The following is a 13,203-nucleotide window of genomic DNA, read 5'->3' on the forward strand; positions in this document are numbered from 1 at the left end:
TGGAAAAAAAATGATTAATGTGTCTTATCATATGACGGTGACTTCTGAGTGCTAAGAGACATAAATTAAAACAGATATTTTAAAAGGAAATAATGCGAATATTCTTCATCTATAATTTTACAACTACAATTTTAATCCTATGTCTTTGCTTTTATTAAAAATATATTTTAATTTTTTTTTTTTTTTTTAGAATTAGGTATTATAAACTTTATTTATACAAAATATTATACATATTTACAATTCAAATTTAATTATTTACTATCTGTAAGCAAATCATAAATTCAAATTTGTTCCTGTGCAATAGTGACTATAATGCGGAGAACCTTAATGAATTCCATTTCTCCAGAAAAAAAAATGTACCAATTCTACTATCACTAATGGAAAGTCATTAAGTTTGAGCTTTCACGTCTTTTAACCGCTGTTATTTAATAGTTATTCAACTATAAAATAGAAAAATATATTATTTTTGGTAGCAAACCCTTTAGGATGACATGAGATAGAGCCAGTGTGACATAATGAGGATACAATACTTTTTTATTTATTTTTTATTTATTGCATCGAATATAAATTACTTTTTGAATGCTGTACGCAAATCTAACTTTCTTTTGCTGTATCAAGCATGTATCAAGTAATGAAATTAATAATTTACTTAACAAACAAACAAAATATACTTATTGATATAGTTAAACATATGAATAATGATTTGAAAAAGAAAGTAGGTATATCATTTAAAAAATAATAGGGGAAAAAGAACTCTGCAATTTTTTGTTCATCACATATTATTTTCCTGAATTCAGCACACGCCCTCCTCACACCTTGTGTTTAAAATAACTATTAATATTTCATATCACTATATAATTACACGTATTATTTTTCAAGTTGAAATATTAAAAATTAGAAATAAAAAGTCCGAGGGTTTTGTAAGACCGGACAATTTAAATTGAGCAAAAAATATGATATACATGTTGCAGTCAAAACTCTTAACCAGTCAAAAGCACTATTGACTAGCAAAATCAGTCTGAAGTACTTTTGACCATTTGCTTTAGTGAATAATACTTTTGACTAAAATAACAGTTAAAAGTACTTTTGCCCAATGGAGCTGTTTAAAAGTACTTTTGACTAAATGATTCCGTCAAAAGTGGTTTTGACTGGTTGTATCAGTCAAAACTCTTAAAAAGTTAAGGTGGTCGATAAAAATAACGACAAACGCACATATAAACTTTTATATTACTCATTATTAGTGGAGAGCGTGTTTTTATTAGAACAAAAATGAGTGACTACGAAAAGAAAGAAGGCTTTTTGCAAAGAATTTTAGCAATGGAAGATATGAAAGATAGTCATTTCAATGTGATGACAAAAGAAAAATTTTAAAAGTTTGCAATGGATGTGGAAGACGCGAAATTTAATGAAAAGGAAACAACATTACAGTACAGTAGACTACAACGCTTTAACACATTGAAGTTTGTGGTATAAAAAAATTAGTTACAAACACAGAACCTGTCAAATATTTTTGCCGGCTGAGGAAATCTACGACATTATTTATGCTGCTCATATTTCTATAGGGCATGGTGGTCGCGATAGACTTAAGAATGAAACGGTAAAAAAGTACGCTAATATTACAAAAGAAATGATTAATATATATTTATCAATGTGTGAAGTATGCCAAAGGAAGAAAAGCAAGAAAAGGATGGGTCAGGTTTAGAAACCCATCCTGCACACTGAAATGAACAGCCGCTGCCAAGTCGATCTGATTGACATGCAGTCGCAAAAAGATCGTGGGCATAAATTTATTATGGTTTATCAGGATCATTTGACTAAATTTATTCACATCTAACGAGTTAATAGTGCTTTTGACTGAAGCTTTTTTGCAGTTAAAAATACTTTTGACGGAGAGCGTCAGTCAAAAGTATTTTTAACTGCGAATTTGCAGTCAAAAGTACTAATAACCAATAATTTTCAGTCAAAACCACTTTTGACCAACTTGTCCAGTCAAAAGTACTTTTGACTGATTTCGCTAGTCAATAGTACTTTTGACTGGTTAAGAGTTCTGACTGCAACATACACACGTATGGATGTTTTCATTTATTTATTTTCATTAGTTTTTACTTAAATTATTTTATCTTAACCAACAATTAATTAAAGAGTTCAAATATGACAGACAGACGAACGGATATACTTATGATATGATTACTAATGATTGCGTTGACTCGTAAATGGAAAAAAAGTTCATCATAAAATAACTAATTAAATACGCAATATTAGGGAAAACTCAAAAAGTAACTTATCAGATTTTGATCAAAATTAAATGGGACAACATACCAGGACACGCAGTAAAAGTCATGAGGCAACTCACATTAAAAATCAGTCGAATTGAGAACCTCCTTCTTTTTTTGAAGTCGGTTTAAACGAAATTAGATTATCGTGAAATATCTTGAATTAGTAATCTCGTCTTAGGATCACTGCATAAGCTCTTTGAAAGTAATTAAGAATTTTAGCCATCAATTAAAAGTATATATATGATACATATAATATATTACTCGACATCGCCGAAATTTTTTTGCCCGTTGAGAACTTTTTTTAAATCACTTAATCAATGTTCATAATTACCAAACTAGGCCAACATAACCAAATAAATCGCATACAACGAGTATACCGTACTTTTGTATCTATGCACATCGATCTCGTCGAAGTTCTTCTATAATTTTTTTTACCGACTTCATAAAAGGAGGTGGATACTCAATTCGACCATATATGTTTTTTTTATGTATGTTCGGGGATAACTTCGTCGTTTATTAACCGATTTTGATAATTCTTTTTTTGTTGTAAAGGAGATATCCCAAAAATAGGACCATGATAAGGAAGCCAGGATCTGATGATGGAATCCCAGATAAATCTAAGGGAACCCTCGAAAATCATAGTGACGACACTAGTGCGTTTGTTAATATTTTTCGTCCACTTACGTTGTATTACTTGTCGATGTAATTGAAGTCGGTTTTTTTCGTTTGCTAGCAAACACAATTATTGTTTTAAAACTTACGCAATATCATTCATCATCATCATTACAGCCTATACAGTCCACTGCTGGACATAGGCCTCCACAAGTTTACACCAAAAATAACGTGAACTCGTGTGTTTTGCCCATAGTCACCACGCTGAGCAGGCGGGTTGGTGACCGCAGTACTTTACGCAGGCTTTGTCGCACTGAAGACGCTGCTGCCCGTCTTCGGCCTGTGTATTTCAAAGCCAGCAGTTGGATGGTTATCCCGCCATCGGTCGGCTTTTTAAGTTCCAAGGTGGTAGCGGAACTGTGTTATCCCTTAGTCGCCTCTTACGACACCCACGGGAAGAGAGGAGGTACGCAATACCTTAATGATAATATAGAATTTCGGTGATGATCTGATGATGAACTCTGAAGATATTCGACAGATTTCCTAAAAAGCAGTTATTAGAATGTGTTACAAAATGATGATGCTGGTTAGTGTTATTCATCATCACTGTAGCAAAATATACATTTTTATATAGTGACTTCAAAACCCCCTAAAAAGTCCAACTGATATTTTTGTTTACCTACATTCAAACACTACAAACACGATTCGTGAGTTACAAAAAGAGTTGTTATTTGTAGATAAATATTAAAGGGATGATGCTATCCCAAAAAAATTAGAGATTCGCGGTATTTATCATTCGCTTTCTATAATTATAACACACATGACACAAAAGAAAGACATTAAAAAGTGTTAATATTTCGCATCGACTTGTAATATTCAACTGCTGGGCGTAGATAGGCCTATTTGCCCAAGTAGGAGAAGGATCAGAGCTTAATCCACCACGCTGTTCAATGTGGGTTGGCGGATATATTCTCTACTAATGATTAACTGCTGTGCTGTGTGGCTACGGCACTAAAGAATTTAGCCACCCCCTCTCTTCCCGTGGGTGTCGTAAGAGGCGACTAAGGGATAACAAGGTTCCACAACCACCTTAGAACTTAAAAAGCCGACTGATGGCGGGATAACCATCCAACTGCTGGCTTTGAAATAAACAGGCCGAAGACGGGCAGCAGCGTCTTTGGTGCGACAAAGCCAGTACTGCGGTCACCAACCCGCCTGCCCAGCGTGGTGACTATGGGCAAAACACATGAGTTCACGTTATTTTTGACGTAAACTTGTGGATGCCTATGTCCAGCAGTGGACTGTATAGGCTGTAATGATGATGATAATGATTAACGATCACTATCAGGTGTACATGACAACAACCAGGACCGACGGCCTAACGTACTCTCCGAAGCACGGTGGGGTGGACCCACAAGGACTGCACAAACACCCATACCACGGAAAACATCTACGGCCAATAAAAATGTTTGTCATGTGCGGGGATCGGGTGGGTCTGAGAATCAGTCAACATGTATTTTTCAAACTCCTAAGTTAAAAGGGGGGGGTTAAGGGGGATAATAATATATATGGCAAAATAACATTTGTGGGGTCAGCTAGTATATATATATATATATATATATATATACAGGGTGTGGCGTAAATAGTGGTCCACCGTTAAGGGTTCGATAAACCAGGTAATTTACTATAACATATTATAATTTTATCCATTTTTACCCAAAGGTTCCGGAAATATTTTTATTTTTTATTTTTTTACGATATTTGTACCCCTTGTTACAAATTTGGTTGTAGTTTTAACAAATACCATTATTTTTTCATTTTGATTACTGGTAATTACTGCGGAACACTAGAGCTATCGTTAAATAACATGTTTTTAATGTAAATTTAAGGCTTTTGAAGAAAAAAATTGGTTTTACTCAACTTTAAACCCAAATTTTTAACATATCATGCTAATTCAAGAGCGATTTTTGTAAAAAAAATGTACTAAGCTGTCAGTGCCCATTCATTTAAAAACATGCCTACTAAATACCAATTTCAAAATGGTATCACAATAGCAGATCCTTTTGTTTAACAGAAAGATATCCAATTTTAATTGAAGAAAGGAAGATTTTCATTGAAATACATTTTAAAATTTAGTTGCATTAATACTTATAATTTTTGTAAAAAAAAGTAACCACACTGTCAGTGCATATTCATTTTAAAATATTCCTACTAAACACAGATTTTAAAACGATTTGCCATCCCATTAATAAAAAAAATATTGCAACTTTAATTGAAAAAGACTTAAAATTAAAATAAAAAATTACTACTGTTACAGAGTGATCTTGGCCTAACTTGTAAATTAGAACAAGGCATTAAAAAATAATTGTGTTTGCTCACAAACGAAAAAAAAAACCGACTTCAATTACATCGACGAGTAATACAACGTAGATCGACGAAAAAATAGTCAAGTAACTATGCGTTATCAAAGATTACTCAAAAAGTAGTTATCAGATCTCAATAAAATTTATATGTGACCACATGATAAACATTAGCTTTCGATTAAATTAAAAATTATCAAAATCGGTACATCCAGTAAAAAGTTATTGCGGATTTTCGGGAGTTTCCCTCGATTTCTCTAGGATCCCATCATCAGATCCTAGTTTTCTTATCATGGTACCAAACTAGGGATATGCCCTTTCCAACAAAAAAATAATTATCAAAATCGGTACATCCAATAGAAAGTTATGCGGTATAATACACCGTAGGTCGACGAAAAAAGCGTCAAATAAAAACGCATTATTAGATATAATTCGAAAAGTAGTTGTTAGATCTCAAATAAATTTAAATGGGACCAGTTGACACACACCACCTTTCGATTAAAACAAAAATTCTCGAAATCAGTCCACACGGTCAAAAGTTCTGATGTAACATACATTTAAAAAAATACAGTCGAATTGAGAACCTCCTCCTTTTTTGGAAGTCGGTTAAAAACAAGTCATACTGTCATCGTTTATTATTATTCTTTGACATGATTACAAACACTGTATATTCGACGTTGCAGAGCATGTATAGCTGCGAATGGGGGCCATTTCGAGCATTTGGTGTAATTTTTAGAGTGTTTGTAATCATGTCAAAGAATAATAATAAACGATGACAGTATGACTTGTTTTTTTTTTAATACCTTGTCCTAATTTACAGGTTAGGCCACTCACTCATGTGCATGGCCATGGCCAGATCACTCTGTAACAGTAGTAATTTTTTATTTTAATTTTAAGTCTTTTTCAATTAAAGTTGCAATAATTTTTTTTTTAATGAGATGGCAAATCGTTTTAAAATCTGTGTTTAGTAGGAATATTTTAAAATGAATATGCACTGACAGTGTGGTTACTTTTTTTTACAAAAATCATAAGTATTAATGCAACTAAATTTTAAAATGTATTTCAATGAAAATCTTCCTTTCTTCAATTAAAATTGGATATCTTTCTGTTAAACAAAAGGATCTGCTATTGTGATACCATTTTGAAATTGGTATTTAGTAGGCATGTTTTTAAATGAATGGGCACTGACAGCTTAGTACATTTTTTTTACAAAAATCGCTCTTGAATTAGCATGATATGTTAAAAATTTGGGTTTAAAGTTGAGTAAAACCAATTTTTTTCTTCAAAAGCCTTAAATTTACATTAAAAACATGTTATTTAACGATAGCTCTAGTGTTCCGCAGTAATTACCAGTAATCAAAATGAAAAAATAATGGTATTTGTTAAAACTACAACCAAATTTGTAACAAGGGGTACAAATATCGTAAAAAAATAAAAAATAAAAATATTTCCGGAACCTTTGGGTAAAAATGGATAAAATTATAATATGTTATAGTAAATTACCTGGTTTATCGAACCCTTAACGGTGGACCACTATTTACGCCACACCCTGTATATATATATATATATATATATATATATATATATGTTCTACAGATATTCTCAAAACGCCATCTGACTATTATGTTTCCAACTACATTCCTGTGCCTACTATAAATAGCATATAACGTACCTAATAGTAACAAGAGTTTGCGTTAGATGTCGCCAGCACTTAATGTAGAAAAAGAAAAAATGTTCACAGAGAAAAATAAAAAATGATAATGATTTAAAGCTAAATAGGTATATAACCTACTTGTATATTTTAATTATGTTACTTTATGCACAACTAATTGTCGCTTTCTAAAATCAAAAGCAATGCGCTACTACGTATTATACGGATATTTGATTTCTGATAAAGTAAATGTATTTAATTACTTACTAAATTTAAACACAAAATATTAATACAATTATAAAATATTATTAATTATTTTCAAGCTTAAAAACATATTTATTATATTTCTTATGATTTCGCATTTAACAAATAGTGACCATAGATTAAAATTCGCAGCAGCTCTGCATGCATAAAGAGAAAGTTGTTTTGTTATGGTATGGAAACAAAAACAAAAATGGTAGTCACTAAAGATTAGTTATGTTCGCAAAAAAATATTTTTATTTCTAAGAAATACTTTAACGTACTATATAAGTCTAATACGCATTAGACTTTAAGATTATATACCCTTACATGGAACGATACTCTACTCTAGAATAATAGTCTCAACATAAGACCCACGTCTCGCAAACTAAGTCTCCGTATTACTTGAGTCCTATTCGTGAGAGAGAAAGTTGGTAATAGAATTAAGTAATGTCATATTTAACAAGATTTATGCGTATCGGCCATAATAGGTAATTTAAAAATGAATAATTAATTATTTAAAAAAAAAAGTTTTTAGTCACTTTGGTGTCAACACGAACTAGGAGGGGAACTAATAGGATACCTATTTGTTAATATTAACAAATGTCGTGGCGGATAATAATTAAAATGTCTGTACCGGTTGTTGAAAGGCGCATTTTTGAAAGTTACCTTGTCATTCTTCTTTTTTATTTACATGTGATTTTCAACTTTCATCAATAAGATAATATAATCTCAGGATGTTTGTAACACATCGTTAAACCAATAATACTCTCGTTGATAGCAAAAATTCCAAACAATCGTTAAAAATAAATAATTTACATAAGCGAAACAAAGAACATCTATGTAAACTAACCATTATTTATATTTTAAAACAACTTTTGTTTACATTTTTAGATTTGTTCTAGAATAATTCTAGTACCTAGGTACATTGATTTCTTTCGAGTCACGTGATTATTGCTTTAGCTCAATGTCACGCGTCATGGAGCAGTAAATATAAAACTTGTAAATTATGTTTAAGTTATTTATTTTCATCGAGAATACTTATTTATTTTAAAATAAATCAAAATTTTAAAAGTAAATTACCTAACAGTGATTTATGTAATGAAAAATCGGTCAAGGTCAAAACACACGGGTACACTAAAGGTTTCCGCACCTCTGAATAATACCTATCTAAGTATACCTATATACCTGTAATAAAAATGTAACTGGTTTGTCTGATTATAGAAGATATTTGAAAAAAAAAATGTATAAATGAGTCATGTCTTCATGACGTCAATAGAAGTGAAAATGGGAACTATCATTTTTAGAATTTTTGTCTGCTGTAAAAACTACCAACTAATTAGATTTGATTGATCTAACTGTGCATGTTTCATCTTAATACGCCGTAAAACCTGATTTGCATATTTTACATTTTAATTAAAAAATAGCTAAGTTAAAACAAACACCAATAAAACATAATAAAACTTGAAATTTCATCCTAATTTTTTCTACGTACCTAATATAATAGTTTTTGACCAAAATAAAACCATGTATAATATTTTCCATAGAAAGTTTAACTGTTATTTTTGTTTTTGGTTTGGTATGGTTATATAATAAATAAGACAGAAAAGCATGATATTTTAATTTATGACAAACACGGGGACTAATGTTTGGCGGTTTTCTAGCAGGACTTCATATTTTCATAAAACACTTTACGAAATTAATTTTACAAAAGGTAGTTTCGAATATTCTACCGAACATTATTAATTTTATATACCCTATTTCAAATTGGAATTTGATAAAATTCTGTGATACACTGAATGATGAATAGTGGAACCCAAGCAAACATACCATTATTGGGCACATCAAAAATGTCAGTGACAGACTACTTCGTGCGTGAAAAATAAAACGGGTTTGTCATTAATCATCAGGCTTACCATATCCTGTGTATGTTATCTATAGGTACAATTTGGCGTTTTAACTACATGCTAGATACATTTCCCGCAAACTTTTTGTATTCAAAATAAAAAACCTACAAAACAGCAGATTTTAGAAATACAAGCATTAATACAAAAAAAAATTAACAAAAACGTTTTTAATAATAAGTGACTCATGACATTTTACGAATCAAATAGCTAAATATTTTGAGCCTATCTTTTCTACTAAAATCATTTCCTTTTACATTATCTTGAAATCCCACTAGTAAATCTTAGTTTTCTGACAATTCATTTTTCTGCGACATGCCAAATAACGACCTCGTTACGCCCGTGTCAGTACGCGGATCATATTTTGTGGAACACTGGTCTATATTGATCTCCAGGGTCGATTTAGAACTGACGAATTGATCTAGATTTATGTCAATATCAAATAAAATAGGGTGTGCATAGGATATAAATGAAAGTAAGTATATGAATGTTCGACCTTTTCAAAACACTTCGTACTCATGGGCGTATTAACCCTAAGGCTAAAACTGTACGAGGGATGTGGAAAAATAACAAATTTTTCAAGAATCGTTAATTATTTGCTATAATCGATGATTAGTACCTAAAAAAAGGTCACCCGAAATATAATGAATATTCTTGTTTTAGTTTTGTTTTTTTTTTTTCTATTTTAGTTTCATCGGTTATTTTATGAAAATTATATGGAATAGATAAACAAAAAAAAGAAGTCAGCCGAAAAAAAATCTGTCTTTATAATCTAATTTTTAATATTTTTATTTCCCAAAATGTTACATCTCAAATGTATACACGCTGCTTTTACCTTTATCCCTTAATTTATGGGGCAGCAAAATAAAAATGATCCGGGGCGCTGAATCTTAAAATACGCCACTGTATCTATATCTTATTAATAATCTACCAGGAAGGGCACGAAGATACAAATATATTTTAATTATTAAAGCATTTATTCACATTTAACAAGCGTGTCGACAATAATCTCAAAATATTTGGTTTCAATAGTCACAGTAAAATACCTTATCTAAAAATATTACCAATCATCTAACATATCTAACATCAGAAGTATAGGTACACTACGACAACAAGAATAAAATATTTACCTTATATAATTGATGATATTAATTGAAATAAATAAAGTCCTTTATTATTAAAATAAATTAAAGCTGATTATGCCACACTATAAGCCGAGGGCACACGGCTTGCTTCGTGTCAGCTATGTTCCGAACTAACACTTCGTACTCTCCTAATAAATTCTTCTACTTTCTTGTAAGGACTATGGCATCCTTGACTAGTCTGTATAAGATAGGGTCCGTTATTATCGTCGCGACCCTCAGGAGTATGCCTTCCACTGGAACCGTCAGTAACTACTTTATTCAAAAATGGCTCTAATTCTGGATTTACTAGTGCCTTGTTCCTTTCTTCGCTCGCTGCCACTTCTGCTTCTCTTTGTTTCAACCAAACTGGTGAATTTACGTATATCTTAGGACGTTCTCTTAAAGCGTTACATCTTTCTAAAACCGGCCTTCTCATAGGAACTGGTGGCCTATACGCAGCCGGTAGCGGTACCCCTCTTCCAAACATTGTACATATCAGACCTTTTAACGCCGCTCGAAAGTCTTTCAAATGATATGCATACAACAACGGATTAATCGCAGAGTTTACGTGGGAAAATATAATACAGAAATAGGTTAATGGATTAGGAATGTCTAGTTCTGGCATGAATGCCTTAATCGCATTAATTGTGTAAAGTGGTATCCAACAAACTATAAAGAAGAATACGATGATGGCCAGGTTTTGAGTCGCCTTGACTTCTCGTTTTTGAGCTGCTCCGAGAACTCGCAACATTGTCCCGCCTCGGCCTTGTCCACCTTCCACAGTTACAACAGCGCTCATCTGTAAATTGATTTAATGTATTTTTATATTTTATTTATTTTTATTTTATTTTATTAATATAGAAAACAGTAACAAAAAAATTATAGATACGAGAACGAATATAACAAATCACCAGAGTATAAACTCTCACATGTAAACATTAGGATTTAATATGAAAAAAATCCGTCCGATTGAAACGTATACTAACTAAAACCTTTTAAATAATTGTAATTGTATCGAATAGTTCTAAAACGTTTTAAATTTTTTATTATGTTACTCATATCGAAAGAAGGAAATAAATATATAAAATCAGTGTTCCTCATATGGTATTAAGTGATTACCGATTTTGATTGTTAAAATTATTTGAAATAAGGATAAGTATACAAAACCTATATTACGAGTATTAGTATTAAACTACATAAATATTAATGTATGTAACATATTTATGTTTATAATTAAATAACTTATACAACGTTCTAAAAAGGCTAATGAATAAAATAATAATTGAAACTTAGCAAAAGATCAAAAGTAATGAGTCGGTTGCTTTTTAGTTCAAAGTAGAAAACCGTAAATTACAATTATATACTAATTAATAGTGAATTTTATTTATATTGTTATATGTTGACCTAAAAGTAGTCAAAAACTGTTTAACACGAATTGGGCAGTAAGATCAGATAAGGGCTGAGTCATTTCTTTTACAACCTTATCAGTCATTCACTTCGTAACTTATTGTATCGTGTATACTTGTTATAGTCGTCGGAACTTTGTTCTTGGAATTTAAATTAAAACACAAGACTTTCAAGAATGAATTTCAAGTACTTTCTTTTGTTTTTTGCCTGTAAACTTTTAACACCTATCCTATTTTATTTTTTGCAATAGCCTAAGTTACTCAACGATGGTTCATTTTGTCAATTGATGGTTCGTTTTTCAAAGGATGCGTCATTTTGTGGTTTACAAGATTCTTGGTAGTAAAGGGCTTACAATCAGAAGTCGTCGAAAACGACACTCTGACGATAAAGTCAAGTTCTATAGAACGACGTATGCTTGGAGTCTTTCTTAATGATAAAATCAGAAATGAGACTCACACCTTACAGGAATCCCACTACTCAGCATACGCCTCTTTTCCCGTGTATGAGAAGGATCCTAGCTTAATCCACCACGTAGCTCTACTGCGGATTGGCAGATATAAATAAGATTATCCGGAAGAAAACGGAAGTAATCAAAATAGCCCCTACAATCCGCAAGTTGAAGTGACAGTGGACCGGTAGCGTATGGCGTACTACCGATAATCGCTGTAGCAGACGTATCCTGGATTAGAGACCAAGTGCTGGCTGTACAAAGGCAGTAAAAGGGATCCTGCCGCTCGCTGAAACGACTATCTGTGTAAGATTGCCGGCGGAGGCTAGGTGAGGAATGCAGACAACCGGAAAATTTAGATTGAACTTGGAGAAAAGCCTATATCCAGCTGTGGTCTATGATAAATGGAAGCGAAACGAAACGATTTAATAACTAATTGTCAGTGGTCGTCGATAAATCACAAATAAATATAACAATAAAAAATTCGAATACAAATCGAATGCGTAAAAGTGAACAAACGCTGCCGTTATCGCCAAAAGTATATCGAATAAATATTACGAAGTCTTTTAGGCATTTATAATTGTTTAGTACATTTTACCAAAGTTTAACGTACTCTATTTTTTCACTCAAATCAGTTTAGAATTTTGATTCGTCGAGCTGCGGGCTGCGCACAAAAACCACCTTTGACGACCAAAGGCCGCATTTGACAACCAAGGCTTTATATGCCACTAAAAGTTAGGCCAAAATTGGTCCCGATCCCCTTGAAAGCAACATTATTTACCTTTTATCTTCTGTAAGGTCGAGGTACTTCCCTAGTAACATATACGTATGTCGGATTTTATCCTTATGCCTTATCTATACAAATAAATAAAATTGAACTGTGTGTTTGTAATATTAAAATAACCTCTTTTTCTCGTCTTTCTCACGGTACATATACTAAAATAACATTTTTTACAATATATGACTAGCCAGTTGGCGCAATTTGTAGTGACAGTTGCTTTCTGCTCCGGGGGTTGTGAGTTTGATTCCCACCCCTAGTCTGGGTGTAATATGTATATGTATTTATATAATTAAATCTAAATAATAATAATCATAATAATCTCTCTAATTCCAAATTACATCTTTGTGCCGTTTGCAGTCGAAACACTTGGACCTTGGAGTAGCAGTGCTAAAATTTTTTT

At 31.9% G+C, this 13,203-nt stretch overlaps 1 protein-coding gene across 1 annotated transcript in view; it reads right to left on the reverse strand.

The window, feature by feature from the left end:
• Nucleotides 1–10,001: 10,001 nt before the first annotated feature.
• LOC123653451 (adenosine receptor A3) overlaps nt 10,002–13,203 on the reverse strand; it is a 102,669-nt gene continuing 99,467 nt past the window's right edge. The window contains exon 3 of the mRNA XM_045589448.1: nt 10,002–10,966. Within this exon, the coding sequence (XP_045445404.1) occupies nt 10,283–10,966 (684 nt within the window). The 3' untranslated portion in view covers nt 10,002–10,282. The remainder of the gene's footprint in view (nt 10,967–13,203) is intronic.

The sequence above is a fragment of the Melitaea cinxia genome, chromosome 5 (assembly GCF_905220565.1).
Source record: "Melitaea cinxia chromosome 5, ilMelCinx1.1, whole genome shotgun sequence".
NCBI lineage: Eukaryota > Metazoa > Arthropoda > Insecta > Lepidoptera > Nymphalidae > Melitaea > Melitaea cinxia.